This window comes from Pleuronectes platessa, chromosome 10 (genome assembly GCF_947347685.1).
Source record: "Pleuronectes platessa chromosome 10, fPlePla1.1, whole genome shotgun sequence".
In the NCBI taxonomy this organism is placed as follows: domain Eukaryota; kingdom Metazoa; phylum Chordata; class Actinopteri; order Pleuronectiformes; family Pleuronectidae; genus Pleuronectes; species Pleuronectes platessa.
Genome location: NC_070635.1, coordinates 11,775,882 through 11,798,245, shown reverse-complemented (window position 1 = coordinate 11,798,245; position 22,364 = coordinate 11,775,882). Strand labels below are relative to the sequence as shown.

General features: G+C 42.9%; 1 protein-coding gene across 3 annotated transcripts; it reads left to right on the top strand.

The window, feature by feature from the left end:
- Window positions 1-175: 175 nt before the first annotated feature.
- fam171a1 (family with sequence similarity 171 member A1) lies at window positions 176-22,188 on the top strand. 3 transcript variants are annotated; one of them, XM_053433050.1, is made up of 9 exons: window positions 176-558; window positions 8,257-8,484; window positions 9,241-9,333; window positions 12,317-12,475; window positions 13,116-13,292; window positions 17,186-17,302; window positions 17,459-17,573; window positions 18,003-18,120; window positions 18,438-22,188. In XM_053433050.1, exons 1-9 carry the CDS (start codon window positions 447-449, stop codon window positions 20,046-20,048), a joined length of 2,730 nt encoding a protein of 909 aa, XP_053289025.1. In that variant the 5' UTR covers window positions 176-446; the 3' UTR covers window positions 20,049-22,188. The 3 variants fall into 3 exon arrangements, with proteins under 3 accessions (XP_053289025.1, XP_053289026.1, XP_053289027.1); XM_053433051.1 differs by lacking the exons at window positions 176-558; window positions 8,257-8,484 and adding an exon at window positions 8,508-8,613; XM_053433052.1 differs by lacking the exons at window positions 176-558; window positions 8,257-8,484 and adding an exon at window positions 8,855-9,141.
- The last annotated feature ends 176 nt before the right edge of the window (window positions 22,189-22,364 follow it).

The following is a 22,364-nucleotide window of genomic DNA, read 5'->3' as shown; positions in this document are numbered from 1 at the left end:
AATCATCAAGTGCATGGGCTCCTTCCTTGTCTGCTGACTCAATAAATTAAAAGCTGAAAGAAACTGCCCTCTGGCCGGCAGGTGGCGCTGAGGGTCCGCGGATGTCAGCGGTGCTGAGTGTGGAGGAAGCCGCCTGTCGGTGCTGTTCCTGGGGCCTGAGGCTCAGAGGAGCGGGGCCGTCCTCCTCCATGACTCTGGACAGTCGATGAAAAAATCCACCGAGCGGCCAAAGGGCTGGTGATGCACGACAGCACCGAGCACACTACGCTCTTCCCCGGCGTGAAACACCAAGACACGCTGCGGCTGCCGGACATGGGGCGGGACCTCCTTTGTGGAATTAACCGTGTGTGCGCCCATGTGTCCGGTCAGTGACTTTGGAAAAAGCCGAAGATTTGGTTTCTACTTAGTTTTTTTCATTTAACCTGCGTTCACACACATCTGCAGCGATGCGGGCTGCGGACCGGAGCCGCGCCGGAGACGCGCTGGTTCTCTGCCTTCTGGGATACCTCGCCTCCCAAGCAGCCGCCAAAACGCTACCGGAGGACTCGGCCACCGAAGGTAAAAGTGCGTTTTCACACGTTGTCCGGGAAAAAGCTGTTAGCTGCGGCTAGTGGTGCCGCTAGCTGCTGGGATGCTGATGTGACCTGAACGTAGCTTAGCGTTAGCGGGTTAGCCCAACACACACACACACAGAGAGAGGGAGCAGGAGGACTTCACCACCTCTCAAGGGTTTGTTTTAATACAAACCCTTGAGTCTTCATACACCTGGACAATATTTCAAAACCAATATGTGCTGTTGGTTTAGTTACTGCAGTTCAACGTGTTGTTAGTGAGTGAGCACATCCTGGTGTCGAGGAGCAGCTGCTGGGATTTGTCTTCTTTTTAGCTGTTGTGTTTCAGTAAACACACGTTTTCTCTCTCTCCAACAAGCATCACTGGTCAACATCTACAGGACATATAAACTCCATCTGGTCTGCAGAGCTTGCACTATTTATCATGTTGGCCTGATGCATTTTTGATTCAAGGTGGTTTTTATAATAATAAGTTTGTTTATATGGCACTTCTTTTGACAGCAAAGCCAGAAACTTCAGGATGAGAGAAATAACAATCAGCAGGAAGCAAAGTGACCAGGAGGCCAGGCAACCACGTTTAGGTGGTGTTCAAATCAAATGAATAAATATGGAGCTGTGTCACCAGAATACTTGAACACATAAAAACAGTAATATGACAGTACAAATAAATGAGACAAAGCAAAATGAAAAGGCGAAAAAAGCAAACGATAAAAACACACCATCACAAGAAAGCACGTCTGTCTCTGTGAGCCTTTTCTCCTCAGGTAGGTTGTTTCAATAGCAATAAAACAAAAGTCCAATATATGTTGATAAATTGCTTATACGTTGTGCACAGTGAGGATGTATAACACATAATTTGATCTACCTCCGATTTGAATTATATATTTTTTTAATTAAAGAAGAGTTGAAAAGCTCAACCTTCTCTCTGGAGCAAACAGAGACTTTACACTGAGAATAAACAATAATGGGACCTTTAATGACTCATAAAATGTATATCTTGTTCAAATCTGTGAGGATTATAAGTGGTACTTGAATTATTATTTTCCATCATCTTTAATTTGGGGTATTGATCATCTGATTTATAAAAAGTAATTGTATAGTTACCAATGCGTTTTGGGGTTGATTTTGGTTCCTGATGTTTTATATACCATATAGACTTTGAGGGACAAACAATCTGCTGAGTAATTGCTTCTAAAAATAGGTTGCAACCATAAAATGCACTAAACATGACAACTTAAGTTAGAAATAAAGTACAATGACAAGGGCGTTGTGATGAAAACAGAGATGTGATAAGTGAGCATGTTGTCTTCCCCTCGGTGAGGTCTGCACACCAACTTTTTGAAGATCTGAGCGGGTCTGTTTTCAGAGGGTATCCCGTCACCGCAGCAGCAGACACATGCAGCGTTTCATAGCCACCACGAATCAGGATAATCTGCAGGAATCTCCTTCGGTCAATCGCTTCAAAGACGCCTCTGTCGAGAGGAGCTGCTGAAGTGGAACCACATCTGTTTTATCCATCACTATATCTCTCAGTCACAAGCTCTCATACTCGGCCGTCTGTCTTCGCCTTCATTTTTGGCCGACCCACATTTTGTCCTCGCGCCCGCAACTGTGTTTACAGTGGGAGTATGAATGTAAACATGGAGTAACTGTCTCTGTAAGTTGGCCAGAGTTGGAAAATACAACAATGAGCACCTATTGTCTCTAAAGTTAACTTGGCTACTCAGTCCCTTACTTATTTTTATCATTTATAAGAAGTTCATGACTTTTTGAAGCAGTTAATGTCTTGAGGCTTGTCATCAGGCATGATAATCAGCTAGATACACTAGAACCTCTGTGTAATGTTGAAAAAAACAAACAAGGTATAATTTCTGGAGATTCCATGAGATGTTTTGAAGTCCATCCCGGCCTCTGCCTGCTCCCTATTTTCCATTTCTTTCTCTCCACTCCCCTAGTCTGACCCAGAGTGACCTTCACTTGTTCCCAAGAGAAGGGGGGTGTGTTCGGGTCGATACCGAGGATTTCTCCTGGTCTGTCCAGCAGACTGTATGGATGACTGGAGCCAGACAGACAATCTACCCGCAGATATAGATCTCACTCACATTACTGCTGCCCATAATAGGCATGGTGTTGCCTCTCCAACAGGCAAACATTTGCCGAAGCTGTGCAAGGGCTGCCGGGAAGCAGACCAATCAAATCATATTGTCATCAGCTAGCCTGGCTTAATTGTAATCATGAGATGCTGGTGTAAAGGGCCAGCGGCAGCCCGCTTCGACCAGGATCCAGCAGGTCACGAGAAGGCACTGAGTTTAGGGGCTGTGTCCACTGGCTCCTTAACCGAAGAGCAGAACCACTAATGTTAAATAGAGCGGTATATAGACTGGAGTTAACTGAGGTAAGATGGAGAGCGTCCACTCGCTCTTAAGCCTGGTGATGTAACCTAATTGCCGACTCCCCTGCTGAGTTAATGGAATTGACCACTGCTATCTAATCTTGCTTTTAATCCAGGTGAGGGTAAATAGCAGGCCGAGCGCCTATTGATAGCTTTTGATAGCTATTGATATTGTTTGTGATTTGTGCGTCGTCTTTTCTGTTGCCTCATTTTGCCTATGCACCTGTTTCTTGCTGTGAAACGTTCAGGAGTCCCGTCCCTTGTTCCCGCTGGTGATTCATACTATGCCTGTTCACATCTATTTTTATTCGTCAGACCATCACATTGCAAATCAGACGTTTGATAGTCATATGAATGGTAAGCAAATGGCTCCAGTCATTGGGTTTTTCTTCTGCTGCGGCTGAACGAGTTATTAAATCCAGAAGCATAAACAACAGACTGTTGGCGCCTTAGGTTTAAAAGGCATGCGTGATTGTAGTTCTCGTAACGCTGAACTGGATGGCTTTGTTTTTGTGGTGCTCAAAATGATGAATTGATTGTTTGCTCGACAGCAGGGATGGATCATGTTGTCTTTTAGTGCCCGACCCATTCTTCCATCTTAGGGCCAACCCTTACACCAATTGTACTTTATATGCTGTGTGTATAAATAATTCTAGATAAGGGAAATAATGGGCTTGTCATCAACTTTCCAATAATGTATTTAAAAAACAAGGCAGCAATTAACCGTGAAGACATGCTTGAGTTTGCACCACTGTCTGCTCTGTGATGTGTTCTCTGCTCCATGTGCTGCAGACAGTGCTGACAGTATTGTAAACAGTGGGGTCTGAGCTTGTGCTGCTAGATAAACTATATGAGGATGCTATTTCTAAATGACCCCAAGCATGTTCTTCTGCATTGTAAGGTTTGTGTTGGACAACATGTTTCAATAAATCTGTGATGGTCCGATACCGGCTAGCGGACACTGGTTGATCTAATCTTGTAAAATTGCAGTTTGTGGGTTGGTAAAATACAGAAAACGCTTTGTTTATCATTTTCTAATTGATTTACTTCATTACTCAAACAACTCTCCAGTGTTATTTTATTCCAGACTCCCCCAGTGCAGTGTGTCTGTTTCTTTGTCACATGATTTCTGGCTCCTCTCGTGCTCGACCATGTGTTTCGGCCTCAGATGGTGAAATTCCCTGTTTTGCTGTCACACTCTCCTTTGGTAATGTTTCATCACAATTTCCTAAAACTTAACTGGTACTCCGTTGTAGATCACTGGGATATTCTCCACGACGGCGCATGCAATGTATTTCTAATTATAAAATCTTGGGAGTAACTGCTGAATCGAGGAAATTTAATAGCATTCAGTGTTTTGTTTATCATCAGTTTTAAATTTAAAACAAAGGGATTTTCAATCCAATTAAAAATGAAAGCAGTTAATTAAATCAATATGCTGCCTAAAAGTGAAAGCTGGTAAAAAAGCATTTACATAATACTAAGCAGATTTCTAATGTGGGGCTGTTCAAAGTGAAGAAGACTTGAAATTAGGACTTGAAATTGTTTTTGCTAGTCTTTCTCAGAAACTCACTTTCAGTTTATTTCATATTTTCACTTTCCCAACTTCTTAGAAACTCTGTAAATACAAGAAACTCAGTAACTGTAGCAACTGACACTTTCTCTGTTTCCCTTATTATCAGCTCCAGACTGAACAGGTTGTTCTTGGACACATCTGTGCAATTCAGAGCTAATACCTGCTACTATTTGGCTGGACTGCAACAGCGAGGTCAACCCCTGAAATGCAAATGCTAGTGGCCGAGTGATGGAGTTACACCACTGTTTGGCTGGCATAGTAATGGAGTTCCCTCATTGGCCATAACGATATTGCCTACTTTACATAAAAACTGACATTTTTTTTATGTTTACTTTAGTGTTTGAGTTTCTTATGACACATTCTTTATCTGCTCTGTGATGCTTCTCTGAGACAAGCTGACCTCTTGGAGCAGTTCCACTTTCTCTGATGATAGAAACTCTTCCTGGTTCACAAATTCTCCTGTGTAAGTGTATGAGCTATCACATATAACATAATATAGTTAGCATATGATGGTATAATTTAAATCTTCTAGGAAACATAAAAACACCTTTTCTTCTTCTACAGCTTGTAAACTGTGTGTTTGATTAACTTCATTATATGAACCTTTAGTTTTTTCACTGGCATCACTTTCACCTCCATTAACTTGTGACTGATTTTAATGAGCAGCGAGCACTAGTGGAACTACACCTTTAATGCTCAATGTTGTGTATAAGCAAGCTTTCCACTTAGCCTTGTGTGCAGAAAGCATCTGTCTCCCCCCCCCCCCCCCTCTGTTTGGACGAACACCAAAGCCCTTCACACACCCAGTGGAGGCCGGTCATTCCATGCATTTCCAGTTTATCACAGCTCACTTTCACGAGGGCAGAAATGCTTCTTGTCCGTCTAGCTTCTGATTTATACACTGACCATGAATTAACTCAGGTTGATGTGGAGCTGATAAACAGACACACACCGGTTCATTTTCCTCACTGCTTCCTCCTCTCATGTATTTCCACTGTCATACAAACACTCCACCACCCTGCTGCTTTGACTGCTGTTGTCCGAGATAATTGGTCTGAGATTGCAGCGTCGGTCAGGCTGAACTCACTTTGATGCCGTTATCCTCCATATGGTACTTCTACTCACACAGATAAGGGTACAATACTGAGAAGCGGCTATGGAGTTTCTGGTTTAGCTGCAGAATCTAAGTCTTTCCTCGTTATTCAGGCCAACCATCTTCTCCCCAGTGTGTCGGAGCAGAGAGAAGACTCTGAGCTTGTTTAACAATGATGTCACCACAGTACTGATTTATTGGATGAGGACTGGGAGGGGACTGTTGCATTTGAGTGTGCATGTCTGGAGTCTCCCAGGGGAGTTCTTCTAAAGTGAGCACAGCTGGTACCCCTAAGAACATATCAGTGGGAGTGGGACAGGAAGTGAGGTCAGGGTCTCTCAAGCGCACACACACCAGATCCTCATGCAGCGGGGAGTTTCTGTCAAGGGGAAATCCAGCTTTAGTTTTCTCTGCTATGACAGTAATAAAGAGGAGGAATGAAGTGAAGGGTCAGAGTGCATCTTTACACCAGACCTTTTAGGGTAATGATGTGTTTCGTTTGCGGCCGACACGTCGCTTCGCCAAACCTCACTGCCTACAAAACACAACATAACGTCCTGCCAGGCAAAGGTATCATTTTGTGCACTGCTCAGTTTTTTAGGTGGAGCCTGCACTCGGGCTGAACTCTTACCAGATATTGTCAGAGTGGTTCCTCGCTTACCGCAGGATCTCTGTGTGGGGGGAAGGGGATTAGCCTTGCCAGCGGTATGTATGTGTTAGCGCGTGTGTCACGGAGGGTGGGGTTACAAGAAAGAGGTACAACCAAATTCAGTGAGTATGGGGGAGGTGGGTATGTTTAGGTCAAGGGAGATGGAGGTGACTACTCTTTCAGCCTTAATTGAAAGGTCACCATGGGTCAGTCGGCAGTCAATCATAAACAGGGCCAACAAATATCATGCGTCCAGGAACAGAAGCGGCATGGGCCTTGGTTGTTCTTGAATAATAATGTTTTTGTACCAGGTTTGTTTTTTTCATACCTTGGGGATATGAAGCAGAAATAGTTGGCTTGTTTGTTTTTCAGCTTGTGATGATCATCGGCAGCGCCAGTGAGCTGCCAGTTTCTTTACAAAACTACTTTTTTGGCTTCGCAGGGTGGTTAGTAGGGTTAGGGTTAGTAGATGCATTGTTTGACTCTGCAATGTTAGGAAATCTCAAACAAATGCTATTCTGAGAGAACTATAGTGAAATATTTGGATGGATGACAGATAATTTTGAGTTTTAGTGATTCAAGATACATTCCTGAAATCCCTAATGGTGTCTGAAATTTATAACCAAATTCTCCCAGATTGATTCCTTCGACACCCCACGTAAACAAACTACAAACAAATCAGACTCTGAAATTAAATTATGCAGATTACACAAAGTAGTGTAAACATTTTATCTTAAAACAGCATATCAGCCTTCTTTTCCTTGGGTGCAGCTATTGTATTGAACTATATTCTGTGACCAGTGTAAAGTCTGGCTCTGTCTTTTTGTTGTTTTTCTGTCTTTTAAGAAAAAGTGAGAGGAATGCCAACTGCTGTTTTTAAATTCCAAGGTGAAGATCAACAGAAGCAGAATGAAGGTCAACATTTTTGCTGACCCGGGCTTTAAATACACACCTTGAAATTATTTTTGAAATTCCACATAAATATGCAGCAGTGTTTTCTGTTAATTACCCTAGTGTGTCCTATTTCACAATGGACCTACACAACTTTATTTACACTTAAAAATAGACCTCTAATGTATTGTTTTAGCCACATAGCTTTCCTGTAGGTCTGCTTGCAGCAGACGAGTTGTGCAATTGGAAGACATGAGTTGATGACATGTTTTTTTTTACTTCAGCTAGAACTAGCAATTCTTTTTTTGTTTTGTCCAAAATGTTTGAAAACGGTTTAAATGGCCCAAATATATTTTTACTAGTATATTTTACCAGTTTACTGTCACATGACAAAGAAAGCAGCAACTCCTCACTCTTGTAAAATAACTAAACCAACTTATGATCCAAACAGTAGCGGGGTAATTTTCTGTTGATTGACTAATGACTTACTAATGACTAATACATATACATTTATAGTCAGTTAGTATTTGATTAGTTCTGTTTAAATCATAGCATTATACTGCATTTGTTGCACATCTAACAAAGAATTTGTAAAACTTTTTGTTTATTAGACCCTTTTGAGTAACATGTAATTAACGTAGTCCACCGCTCCTCTGTGGGCCTTTCTTCAATCAACAGGCAGTCTGAGTAAGACTTTATTTTCCTCATCTCCATTAGAGAAGGTGTCCTGATGCACATTTGTTTTTCCTCTCTGGTCCAAGGCTTCTTTGACAGAGGGAAATGGTCCATTGTTTTAGAGGGGAAGTGCCATGGGCAAGAGTCCAGGAAATGGTCAGATGGCCGTCTATTTGTGATTGGCCGGGATTCGGAATGTCATATCTGTGGATTTAGAGGCAAAGGGCCTGGCACCAAAACAGAACCCAGTGAAATAGATGACTGTAATTACAACACTGCTGTGTTTTATGTCTAAACATCACTCCCTGTCATGGTGGCTCTGAATTTATCTGCAGTGTTTTCCCCTCTCCTCGCCAGAACAAACAGATTCTGTATACGTGGCTCAGTAAACGCTCTGTTTGTTCACAGAGGTGACTCTGAAGGTTCACCTGAGCGATGCCAGCACTCACCAGCCCCTGGGAGGAGCCGCTATCCAGCTCTTCGCCAACCACACGTCTGTAACCACGGAGACCTCATCAGCTGATGGCAACACCTACCTGCGCTTCCCCTACCGCCTCGGGACACCACTGGTCGTCACTGCAACTAAACAGGGATATGTGCCAAACTCTGTGCCCTGGACTCCCTCTAGATTACCTGGTAGGTTTGTGTGTCTGTGTGTTAATGTTTTTCTACGTTTGCGAATGAGAGAGGGATTGCTGGATATTTTAGGACAGACACAGACGGAATGTTATGAAATACCCACATTTAGAATGGCCCTGCTGGCTGGTAGGTTATTGATTTCCATGTTTTCTGTCCTCTCTGTATGAGGGTATATATATGTGTGTGTACGATTGAAAGTGAAATAAAAATTGTGCGACTTTGTGCCAGGTGTTGGAGCTAATGATAAGTGGACTGCTCCATTACTAATTTATAACAATAGATGCCAAAGCCCAGCAAGGGGGATGCTTAAGCCTCCCTTTCAGGAACACACACTCTCATATACAAAGCACCAGTTCTGTGTGTCTGGGAGTGTGTGCATGTGTGTATGTTGCACTCGGTGGGGGCACTCAAGTAGGGTGGTTATCATAAGCCAACGGAACGGCGGCCAATTGGATTAACACGCTTACCAGTTCTGAACAATGGAGGAGTGAGAGGAAGGAAGGGAGAGGAAAGAAATGCAGTTTGCTGGGTCAGACTTGGGTCCCGCACAGCAGACAGGATGAAAGCTGGACTATTAAAAATGCATAAAGATTTTTTAATGACTTGTTATGTTGGATAGTGATCTCTCTCTCTCTCTCTCTCTGAAGTGGCCAGGTAGATAGCAAATTGTTTCTTATCTGATTGTGAATGTTTGTTATCAGTTGATGCAGTGTGTACATGTGTGTTAAGTGTGTGGTTCTGTTTGTGTTCCAGTGTTTTCCTCCATCAGCCTGGACCTGCTCCCAGAAAGAGCTGCTACTCTGATGGTGTATGAAGATGTGGTGGAGATTGTGTCAGGCCTACAAGGTAAATACAGTGTTTACTGGGGATACCAACTAGCCACAATATTTAAAACCTTTGTGTGTGCGGGCGTGTGTGTGTGCACGTGCGTATACACACAGGCTTGGACTACTTTCCCATTCACTGTCATGTCAACATGCTATTTTAAAGCTGTTTCCAGACATGAACTCCAGAAAATGTCTGGAAAGTTAGGTCATTTTCTGGAGTTTGCCTTTCACGTATGAGGAAGAAAATTGTACTTTCTTGATTCGTGTTGTTCTGGGTTTGTACCCTCATGGTTGAATGCACTTATTTGTCAGCTAAATATAATGTAATGTGATGAACGTAGCAGAAATTTTTCCGGGTCACATGAGTTCACGAAAACAGCAACATTCAGGGTATAAGTAGCATCTGGGTACATTACGTACACATTGAGCTACAAAGTTACAATATTCAAATTTACAGCATATTGACATGAGTACAATCTCCTGCAGCTTTCCTCATATGTGAAAGGCAAACTGGAAAAGGTCTAGATCCAAATTTCCTGGGATTTGACTTCATGTAGGTTAACGTCTTTTATTCACAGCACATACACACCGGCGTCGGATCTCTTTTTCAATGCATGTCTGAAGGCAGCTAATGATCAGATATACTGAGATGGCAAACATTAAACCTGGCTAATATCTGCCTTTAAATAAGACTTTAGACTCTAAGTATTTTGAAAATCTGATTTTCACCCATTCACCCTGCCCAACAATCAGAATGAATACTGATATATTTATAAACTGTTTTTTTATTAAAAAAAGTTGAGATAATTAAACTCTGTATTATATAGCCTTTTGTTACGTGAGATCTCATTGATTAGATCCTGAAAAATCCACCCTCCTCTGTCCAAACACCCACACACCCTAACCCTAACCCTAACCCCAAATATACATTCATAGTCTGTCTTTGTTAGTCAGTCTCTTTGTTAAGGTAATTATATTAGATAAGGCTTTCTCACTCAGGCAAAATCTATTTGGTCGTTTCGTCTGCTCTGTCTTTTGTGTGTCTCGGGAGTAATTTAACACGTCAGCTGTGCTGTCTTACAAAGAAACATCGGACACAATACATAAAAGCACAGACGCCATTAACATGTAAAATCTCTTGCCTACAGTAAATGCCTGAGCGGAGCATTACGTGTGCTCTCTGTTCGACACACGCTGTTTGTCACGATGTTGTGAACTGAGGCGCCCAGGGGGGTCATAAACTTGGCGTGTGGCACGAGGAGAGAGAATAAAAGCGGGGCGTCGAGCGGGAGGAGGATGATACAGTATGTGCTGGGAAGTGAGGTTGTGGGTGGAGTAGTTGGAGAGAATAGGGGTGAAAGGGAGAAAGGGGGATGGGCTGCACAGTGTCCAACAGAAGGAGGAACAGATGAGGTGAAAGAAAAGTGGAGGGAAAGAAGCAAAGAGGAGTTAAGGAAGCGATCACACAAAGAACAGAAACTCATTTTCTTTCACCAACACAGCCACAGAGGAAGAATTACACCTGAATTTGAAGAACAAGAACAAACCTGAAAGTTAAAAGATCCGGTCTTGCTGCAGAGCCAGACTTCATGTAGAGTTTGAACTAGAAACACAAACACTGCGAACATTCATATACAGCTGGATCTGTGTCTCACTGCTCAGGAATGTGTGCTCGGCACAGTCGGACCACAATGACATCACCTTGCTGAGTCCAGCTACACGCAGTTTTGACTGTTTATTGCTCTTCATCCATAATTTGTTAATGTCGAACAGAGACTGGTCTTATGCAGGGATGTAGAAAAATGAAAAAATAAATATTTAATGGCTTGACAAAATATCAAATAGAGGCATCACAGTGGCTGAGAGAACAACACATTATATGTACTGCATTGATCCAGAGTTACGTCCATTAAGCCTGATTTGATAGTAAATTTATGAAAACACATTTTGCAAAGACGAGGAGTAGAGAAATGCTGTGTAATGTGTTTACTGTTTATGGGAAGTTTGGGGATTTGAGTTCAGATTTCTCCATTAAATTTAACAGGGACACTGAAATGGAAAGTTAAGTTGGCAGCGGCTGTAGCTCAGGAGGAACGTCCTCGGGCAAGAAGCGGACGGCGACTGTGCTGGCAGTGTGTGAATTGTGTGTGATAGAGTTCTATATATAAAAGCCCTGTATGATTGTGTGTGTGAAAGGGGGACTATATATTGTAAAATAAAACTGGACTAGAATAAAGTTACACAATAGCCAGCAAGAAAAGTGATAAATCATTCTTCAATATCTTGCACACCAAACAGTTTAGAGAAGTAACTATTGTCAGTTATTTACAACCAAAGAACATCTGTTTAGTATGTATATATTGTGTGTATATATTTAATTTTACACCATCACATATGGTAACAAGCTCTGGGTAGTGAACGAAAGAACAAGGTTGCGAATACAAGCGGCCGAAATTAGTGTTCTCTGTCGGCTGGGCTCTGGGTAAGGAGTTCAGACATCTGGGGGGATCTCAGAGGGAAAAGGGACGGTTGAGGATGTTCAGGCCTCTAGGTAGGATGAATCCTGCCTGCCATTCTTCTGAGGTTTTCCGGGCACGCCCAACCAAGGGAGAGTTCTTTCTGGGATACCATACTTGGCCAGCTACATCCATGATCCGAGCCCAGATAAGCGGAAGATGATAGATGGATGGACATATTTTTTAGAGGGAATTGAATGCCTACATTAGAGAGCGCTTAGAAGAGATGACAGAAAAAAATAAAGCTGTGGTCTTCCTAGGTCAGCGGAGCTATGTCAAACATAAAAAAGACAAATTGAAGAAAAAGTGATTGTAGTTTTGGTCTTGGGAGTTTTGGTCTAAGATGCAAAACAATAAATTGCCATGCTACGTGTTTGTTGTCGACACGTTATTTTTGTTCATGTCCTCTTTGTTTATGTTTAAAAATTGAACACCATAAATGAAAGATGTCTGATTTCTGATATCTGTGTTTCTTTTACTCCACAGGTTTCAGACGTCAGCCCAACGTTCATTTCCCCCGCAGAGCCCTGAGTCTTCCTGCCAACACTTCCTACGCCAACCTGACCGCTCTGCTCACCGTGGCCAGCACCCCTTCACACATCCAGCACTTCCCCCACCTGCAGATCCTCGGCGGCAACGGCACAGGTGAGGCTGCAACTGGCAAACAGCACAAAGCAGTTTTAAGACTCCACACTAGTCGGGCGTTGTTGACAGTGGGGAGAAGACTACTGGGAGGGGATGCGGAGTGAAGAGTAGCAGCAGTGGTACATCAGAGAGATGCTACCCTGGAGAGGCCTCTATTTCTGACCTCCTGAAACACAATAACCCCTGTGTGTGCTCGCTGTTATAACACAAGACCCCTGTCTGCATGCTTTCAAGCATCCACGTTTTTGGTGCGTCTTTGTATGTGTGTCGTATTATTTTGTGTGTCCTTCAGCTTGAATACCTCTCAAAAGCTCCCCCTCCCCACAGCGTGCGTCTTCTCTCATCTCCCTCCAGGCAGCACCGACATACTTGCTTTGCTTTGTGACACTTTCCAACCTTGGTCACTCTCTTTTTTCACTCAGCAGCACATTTCCTTCTATCCTGTCTGTCCTTTGTTTTCTTTCCTGTCTGTCTTTCCCCTGACAACTCTCCTTTATCTAAGCTGTTTTATGTTGCTCCCCCCCCCCCCTCCTGCTGCCCACTTCGTTTCCCTGCTCCCCCTCCTGTGCACCTTACTCCCACTCTGGCTCCTTTTTGGTACATGCTTCTCCCTCTTACACTCTCCCTGCTTCACTCACAGGAGCTGAGAACAAGTTTGAGTTGACTCCCGTGGCAGCCATCTCTGTTCATCTACTGGCCAGTGACGGTGTGGAGCTGCAGGTGAATGAGCCAATCACGGTGTCTGTGCCCTTGCCGGCTGACAGCGGCCTGAAGGAAAATGATCACATCCCTGCTTGGAGATTTGACCCGCGCTTGGGTATGTACTGACACAAACACCGAAGCTTTTCTGACTTTCTGAGCACTAAATACTTACTCCTCTACATTTGAGTTTGTATCACTCTTTAGGAAGAACAAAGTTAACTGTTGTGAGCCTGCAATGCAGTCAATTATTAACTACAGTGATGAGGCTTGCTCTCCATGGGTAAATGTTTTGTGAAAATTGGGAAAAATAGGAGCATTGACTCGAACCACGAGAACATTAACACAGTGAATGAATTTATTCATAAGGTCACATTTTTTTTTTTTCGAAATATCGCACCACATTAATCTGCAAATTAAAACAAGAGTACTGCTACACATCACAAGATTGGACCGTGGATGCCTAATCTTCTCAAACTCAGTTTAATCTGGAGAGCATACAAATTTGTAGTCTTATAGCCGAGCCCCTTCAAGCCTCTCTGGACCCAAAGCTTTATTTCAACAGTCCTAAATCTGTGTTGTCAGACATCCTGCACCACGACACGCCCAGCTCCTATTGGACACGCCGAGCTGAAAGACAGCGATTAGATCATCAGTCCAGTCAGATGTGTCTGCACTACAAAGCCTCGCGCTCTGTGTACATTAGTGTTACATTCCCCCATCTACTGTTTCCCCACTTTACAGTCATGCTGTACGAGTGCAGGGCCAATTAAAATTCTTCTGGGGCAACAAAAAAAGTACTGAGTTGTTTGATCTAGAGTGGACAAGATTAGTCGTGTAATCGTCTTGTAGTTCAAAAGCTAAATGTGGAGCAATTTTGCTAATCAAATTTTTTTTTTTTTTAAAGCCTGCAGCAGGTCATTTTTGGGGACATTTGGGGCATTTGCTTATAATTTTTTTTTTTATTAAATGGCAGCTATGGAGCATACATAAGCAGTCATACGTACACACAGTAAGATGCGGGACCAATGTCCAATCTTCTATTAGCTCTAGTTTTGGTCACTACCAGTTTGTGAAGTAAATATCAACTTTTTTCTGTCTACCAGTCTGACAAATATACTATACTATACTATAAAATATATCACTTTTTACATGGAACAATTCTAAATATGATGTCTTCAAGTTGAGGGGAGCTGAATGAGGCAGAGAACAGTTGTAGCAGAGGGGACTGAAGTATACCCCTGCATGACTCATAAATGTCTTCCACTTTAAACATGTTTAATCCCCGACATCTTACTCTCCAAATATCCCCTTATAATATTCCTGCTAAGAAAGCAAAGCTTTATTAGGCCAATGTTTTGTTTAAAATCTCAACCAGGGTTTCTCTTGTGATGGTTTTTAAGGATTCCAGGGCTTAGTTTAAATGTAAGAACTTTCAGAGTTTATAAAAAGGGCTTTGATAAAATCTGAAAGAAGACACACACACACACACACACACACACACACACACACACACTTGTATTTCCACAACAGAAGCTATCTCTGGACCCCTCTCCGGGCCACATCTCATGTTCCTTAGCAACCCACCAAATAAGTTACACAACAGAAAGACCTGACGCCTGATTGAGTGGTATTGGGTGTGTGTGTGTTATATTTGTTAAAACTGAGGATAAAAAACACACAAAAAGAAGAAACTTTAATATCTGTCTGGTGCCCTTTTGGAGTAAAACCTCAGGCTGATAAAAGCTTCCTCACAAAGAAGCCAGTTTTGTTTACAAAGTGCACACATGGACCACACACACAAAAACCAGTTTCTCTTGTATAACTGACAACTTCTCAGACATCAGGTGAGCTTTGGGCTGAATGATGTCATATTTTTAGTCAGATCAAGTTCTTATGTGTTATTCATAAACAGACACACCTTCATGCTGAGAGGAGTCTGACAATGATGCAAACGAGGGAAGAGCCGACGGCGATCTATGAATGATGCAAGTGCTGAAGTAAAAAGTCCCATCGTCAGCTGTGTTGACTTTGCATGAATGGCCTTGAAGCAGAAGTCATATGCAAACTGCATTCACATTATAGATGTTTGCATTGTGTCTGAGCAGTTTTTAGACTGTCAGCGCTGTATTGTATGGAGGCGTGGGAACAGAGTCATTAAATGTCGTGATTAAACAGGTCAGCCTCATAGAGATGGGGCCCCCCCTGTGGAAAAGACAGAACCAGAATGACACTGGGCAGAGCTGGGCTGTGTGTGTCTGTGCGTGCAGGCCTGCGATGCTGAGTCACACAGCTTCTCTAGTTTCTCCCTGCCTCTGTTTCTTTTGCCTGTTCCCTTATCTCTCCTTCCACTTGTCCACTCTTGCTTCCTTGTTTTTTCCCCCTCTTCCCTTTCCTTACGTATTTCTATTTCTTTGAATATCCTCTCCTTGTTGTTTTGTTTCCTCCCTCTTTAAGATTGATGCTGACTCTTGACTTCTTCTTGTGCAACTACAAATAAACATAGGAACAAAGTAGCTGTCCCCGTGCTAACCCTGAGGCTTTAAGAGGAGGGGCAGGGTAAAGACACAACTGAATGCTTCCTCTTGGTGCAGATTTACTGTGAACCATCCGTCAGTGATTTTGGCTTTGTTGTGGTTTTTGTTACTGGCATGGTTGGAGCTGCCATTGTGTTCCTGTTCATTGGCTCCCAGTAATATTTGATAGAAAGCGCTGCCTCCCTGTGGAAAGGTACTGCCACAACACTCTCTCCTCTGTATCAGTCATGAGCTTGAAATAGCGATTTCCCAGATGCATATCTGGTATCTCCAGGTTTTGTCTAAAATTGTGTCTCAAAAAGCATTAACATCAGTTTCAGCCCAAATGAGGCTGTAAAAGATAATACAAGTCTAGCTGTAGGCTATAATGGTAGTTGCATACATTGTGTTATTGTAACAAATTATGGGCTGTTGGGGGATGTTATAAAGTACAAGTAGGATTGTATTTGTTTTGGTGTATGGGTGTGGTGTTGGGAGATGGGGAGCGGTTCAGTTAGCACCACTACAAGACCTGTAGCATCGAAGTAAGCTCATAGTCTTGTAATGGGCTGTCAGGAAAAACCTAATTAAATTAGATGGATTAATCATTTAATCTATTTTCAAATGCTTAACTGGATTCATGTTGCATTAATTTGGTTAATTAAATTATAATTAATGATATTTGGCTGGGTATTTAGTTGCAGATATTATACTTACTAGTTTCCTTCGGAAAGGGAGTATGGTTTTTATTATACATTTGTAAGTTAGCAGAATTGGGCAAAAATTTCTCAAGCGAATTTCTTTGGAATTTTGTGGAGGGATGAGTCATGATGTATGAGACCCCATTACAGATCTGAGCCAGAGGGAAGGGTCAAGATTTCATTCAGTCGGTCAAATAACTGCCTTTATAGGAGCACTCGGGTTATGATGTGCTGGGAAGAAGTGGGCCATGGAACAGGATGTGTTGTAGTTGTTGTTATGGATGAAACATGGTGTGAACATTTCAAAGGGTAACTTCAAATGGTTTAGTTAAAGCACCGGATACAGAAAATTTGATATTATAATAATATTTTTTTGCCATAATCACCACAACAATATTTTTACATCCTACTGTGTTGGGTCTGATAATAAAAATGTTTTTTAATATATGTATACATATATATTTTAATACAGTATTAAATGTCATTCTGTGTGGTGATCTAAGTGTGTTTTTGTTTTTTAAGTGTTAGATTGAACCAACCCTGCAGTGACCCTGTTAATTGAGTTTACCTCTGTCACATTATTGAATAGTTTGGCCTTAAACGTAACTAGTTTACGTAGATGAATGGAGTAAAGTGGAGAGCTGCTTTGTGTTTATTGAGTTACTAAGAGTCAGGCGGGATGTTCCTGCAGGTCATGTCAGTTGTCTTCACACAGTGAGCCTGGTGCTTACACAGAATAAATGTTGAGAATTTGATTTCAAGCTCCGATAGTTCATGTCTGTGTGTGTTTGCAGGCGCCTGGATAAAGAGCAGTTGGGGTCATGTGCAGAAGGAAGGCAACCAGCTCAGTCTGACCTACATTGCTCCTCAGCTAGGATATTGGGTTGCCGCCATGTCGCCACTGCACTCAGGTGATAAACCACTTTGACACTGATTTTATTTAAAGTAGATACTGTAAAAAAAAACAGAAATGAAATCGAACATACCTCTAGGCATGTGCTCTCAATGATGTATACTGTGAGTAGACAGTCTTGCAGACACATATACTCATATTCTCCTTCTTACAGATCCGTTGGTTGCGAAGGATATCAGCACATACCACACTCTGTTTCTACTGGCCATACTGGGAGGCATGGCTCTCATTCTGCTTTGCCTGCTGTGCCTTCTGTTGTACTACTGCAGGTTTGGAAAACAACCTTTCTACAGGAATATGTTGCATCTTTAAGACTGTCAGAGATTCATCAGATTTATCCCTAAATGCAGGATATTTACTATTTGGAAAGTGTCAAGACTGAACAATAATGTAATTACGTATTCTTCATCAGGATTCCAGTGGAAATCTAAGTTGTGAATAGTACGTCATGCTGCTGTTTGTTCTGGTTGCAGCACAAATGGTGTAATGCAGATTTGAGCTCACTTAAAGCAGACTGGTACTTTGTTAGTTTGGTAACTTTGCTGTTCTGCAACTATAGGCACTCAAGGAAGGTTTCATGTGATTGTTTTCAATTTATAAAAGCTCATTTTTAATTAATTGTTAAAAAGTTTGTTTATGTAAGAAGCTGACTCCTCTAATTTATTCATAAACCTCTGCTCTTATTCTGTGTTGTGCAGGCGTCGTTGTTTGAAGCCTCGAGGATCTCGACACAAGTTCACGTTGTCCTCCAGTCTGGACAGTAGTAAGAGGGACCAAGCCACCTCCATGTCCCACCTCAACCTCATCAGCAATGAGGTCAGTCTGACATTCGGATAACGGTTCATTCACTAATGTGTAATGTAAATATTACATGGAGGAAGTACCTTTTAGAATTGAGACCTGGATGGCTTGGTTCAAACTCCTTTTTTTGGCGCATGTGTGTCAAGAAGAGTGACAATATCCCACTTAGTTCCAGGGAAGTGCTGTATTGACTCTGGATTTTCCACAATCCCCTATGGATATTTCAAAATCTGTCTCTCTTTGCCTTCCCTGTGATTAAATTAAACTTTCCTTGATTTGAATAAACAATGTTTTCTATGTGAATATCTAAATCGTTTCTTACTGTTTTTTAGGTGCAGCTGGAGCTTGTTTCTACAGCAACTGAGCCTGACATGACCACACCGATGCTGAAGCCGTTCTCATACGAGCGCCAAGACAATCAGCGTCAGCACAGCTTAATACATCACAGCAAACACAGCCGCTCCTCTCTCGGCAACAGCCACCAAGGCTCATCTCTTGGCAACCTGACGCCTCGCAGCAGAGACTACCGGCAGTCTGTGGAGACGTTCCAATTAAAGGCCGGGACAGACCGGGGCTACCGCCAATCATACACCTCCGTCTGCTCGTCCAGCAACCCGATTTCAGAGGCCTTTTCGTCAGCACATCATGGTCAGGTGTCAACTAACCAGCTGAGCAATATTGGGATGGTTGATTGTATCTCCCCTTCCTCTCCTCCCCACTCCCCCATTAGAGTGGAGGGAGTTGAGTGCAGGGCTCCTGACTACCTTCTGTCCCGGTCTGTGGACCACCTGGAGCGGCCGAGCCCGCCTTTGCTGTCCCGTCCAGGTCAGCTGCTCTGCTGTGGTTCTGTGGACCTCCTGAGTGGGGGAGAAGGATACCCGAGGGTGCGCCCAACACTGGTGATCCCAGCACACTACATGCGCCTTCCTGGGGAGCACCCACTATCCGGTCAGGCCCTCTTGTTGCAGTCTGACCAACAGAGTGATCTGGAGAGCATCCAGGCAGAGCTCAATGCCTCACATTCCCAGCAGCCCCTGGGGCAAGCCTCCACAGACTGCACGCCAGGTCCCAGCCAGCAGGGTGACCAAAGGGGGCGTGGCCTAACTGAGTCTCTGTCTATTCCAGGAGCTCTAGGCGAAACATCTCTTGTGGAAATAAACAGTGAGGACACCTTGTGGGCTGAAAAGACTTTAATGGAGCTCAGAGGAGGTAAGCCTCTTCTTCACCCACGAGCCTGGTTTGTCTCACTGGATGGACGCTCCAATGCTCACATTCGCCACTCCTACATCGACCTCCAGCGGGCGGGGTGCCCAAACAACATGCCAGTGTCAGGAGGTCAGCAAGGCAGGAGGCATGGCAACGGCAACGATGCCAGTCTGGACTCGGGCGTGGACCTGAATGAGCCGAGAGCAGGGCGCAGGGGGAGAGACGTAGTGCGGAAGGAAAGAAGGATTGAGAAAGACAGGTCGAAGAGCACAACACCGGCCATGACCTACACTCAGCTGGTGTATGTGGATGATCTGGATCGAGGAGGCAGCGAGGAGGAGACATCCAGCTGCAGCCCTCAGGACATCAATACAGGACCTGTCCTGTCAGACAAAGCAGAGGGTCAAACAGGAGAACTGGGTCAGGGGGATGTGGAGGGTAAAGGAGTAGAGGGGGTACGAATACAGGAGCAACCCCCATCACTTTCCTCTTCTTCTCCTTCTTCTCCTTCTTCTCCTCCTTCTCCTCCTCCTCCTTCTCCTCCTCCTGCTTCTCCTCCTGCTTCTCCTCCTCCTCCTCCTCTGCCAAAACCAGAGGGAGTGACTTTCCAGTCTGAACACACACTGATGTCAGTATCTCCAGATGATGATGTACCGCAGGAAGACAGCGAGCAGGAGAAGAAGAGTCCATGGCAGAAGAGAGAGGAGCGACCCCTGCTGTCCTTCAACCTAAAATGATCCACAGATGGCCCCTTAAAGGACAGGTTCACATGCTTTTGAGTTTTTAAATAACCCACATGCCCAACTAGAAAGTTGGTTGATGGATGATGTAATTGTTCATACTTTCCATTCCGGCTCTGAAGAAATCCAAAGTCCTTGTTCTTTCTGATTCTGAAATTCAGTACTTTATTATTCTCAATAGGAAACGGATGGGTTAAAAGATACACATCATTTAAAAAAACTAATTACACAAGGCAGAAGTCTAATAAAACTAATTTGCTTGAACTTAAACTAGGGCAATACTCTATTTACAATTCCAAACAGTGAGGAATATCTCATAAAACATTTTATTGAAGTGAACCTGTTCTTAGACCACAACTCCCCCTCGGCCCAGACTACAACGTGAAAGACATGACCATTTTCAAAATGAAACTCTTTGTCCTTTCTAATAGCACTGAGAGAATATTTCAGCACTGGGATCCCCTCTGGACCTGAAGGGGGCGTCTTGATCCTTCATGAACTTCCATCTTCCCTTCAGGAAGTGACCACTGTTCACTTTTTCATTCTTGCCACACACTACATAGACAGTCCACTTTTCAAGCTTGATGTACACACAACCCGAGAAGGGCAAATAGACTTTGATGGCAAGAAATGAGAATATTTTATGCACAACAAAATATGCCTTTTTCTTTTTTTTATAAATAGCCTTGCAAGTGTAAATGACCTGTAGAAACAAATGATGGGTGGTTCTCACGAAGACTACAGGAACCTTCTTTTTTTTTTTTCTTGAGCCATATTGGCCTCGGTCCACCGGTAAAACCTGGGAACACACTACTGTCATTGAAATCAAGATTATAGCCCATATTTAGAAATCATTCGGACAGATTTTTCAAATTGTGGAGTTGCTTTTCACAGTTGGTTTGGAAATTAACTCTTCTTGATGTTTTCGCTAGAATTGAATCTAGTTAAAGAAAACTGTACGGGTGTTTACATGATCTCCACAGGGGGATGACGTTTTTGGACTGCAGAAATGAAACCACTATCCTGCTTCTACAGCGTAATCAGATAATGTGACACACCACTATGCCGGTGGGTGAGGATCTAAGACCACTAGGAAACTGTAGCTCTACCCAGAGTGATTGTGAGGAGTATTAATATGAAGGTTTTTTTGTATTTAGTGAACCACTGACTGGCATTTATTTTTTTTTGCTCTGATGGCTATGCATCACTTTTATACGTCTGCTTGAGATGCCTTTTTTGTCATTTTAATCACTATGGTTTTAATTGCCAACATGAAGTATTTTATCCAAAAATAGGCTTTATTGTTTAATCTTCAAATATTTTAAGGGCTTTTCTTCTTCACCTGCCTTATTGTTGGTTACAAAAACAGACACACACACTAGTATGTACCTTTGACCTGAAACCAAACTGTTTTTCGCTTAATTTCACCTTAATTTGTACCATTTCCTGATGTTCCAAGTGCCTTTTGAACAACCTGTTTCAACCTTATTCATTTCTCACCTTTTTTTGCCTTCAGCTTTCCTCCACTACCTCAGCCCTCCCTTTCTCTCCCTCTTGTGAAAGAAAGCATGCAGTAAAACTTTCCTCCGCACTACAAGCTACACTGCAGACATCTCAGTAAAATGTCTACCAGCTGCTGCAACAGTAAAAATCCTCTACAGCAATCAACGAGGCAGCGATTTCTCTTTTTCAGCATAGCACAAGATACATAAAGCTAAGTGTGACTGGTCGTGAAGCTAATCTGCAGGTCATTTCGATGCATTTTCTTTATTTTTGTGTTCCTGGAGGGTGTGAATGTTTGTGTGAATGTTTTATGTGTGTGGTGGTAGTGTCCATCTGGGATGCTGCCGGCTGTGAGTTTGTGTTGTCGGAATGCGTGTCCACGTGAGAGTGCTAACAAATAATGAACAGACATCCACTCAAGAATCATACAGTCATAGCAATCAGAGTGTATAGTTCTTTCCTTTCCACTACCCGGTCAAAATGTTGCGTGAGTCGATGTTGTGAATTAACTCTTCTCTCACACGGCAACCTCCGCTCCGAGGTTGGAGTTGCAGGACAGCAATCATGAGTGTGTAAATCGGTTGCTTGCATTATATTTGAAACCTATTATTCTGAATAAACAGCCAAACTGGAAGATTCTGTGTGTCTGTGTTTCTATACTTAAACAAATATGTTGGAGTCATCTTCAGGCTGAGGACGAATACCGTGTTACAAAAAACGACATAAATCTAAGGGACTGTGAAGATGAGAAATGTCCACAGCGATGTCAGAGCGATGATTGGATGTTTACAAACAGGCACAAAATGACCA

Coding starts and splice junctions, on each gene's coding strand:
- fam171a1 (XM_053433050.1), top strand. CDS start 447: ATGCGGGCTGCGGACCGGAGCCGCGCCGGAGACGCGCTGGTTCTCTGC. Junction 12,476..13,115: donor CCTCGGCGGCAACGGCACAG/GTGAGGCTGCAA, acceptor CTTCACTCACAG/GAGCTGAGAACAAGTTTGAG. Junction 13,293..17,185: donor GAGATTTGACCCGCGCTTGG/GTATGTACTGAC, acceptor GTGTGTTTGCAG/GCGCCTGGATAAAGAGCAGT.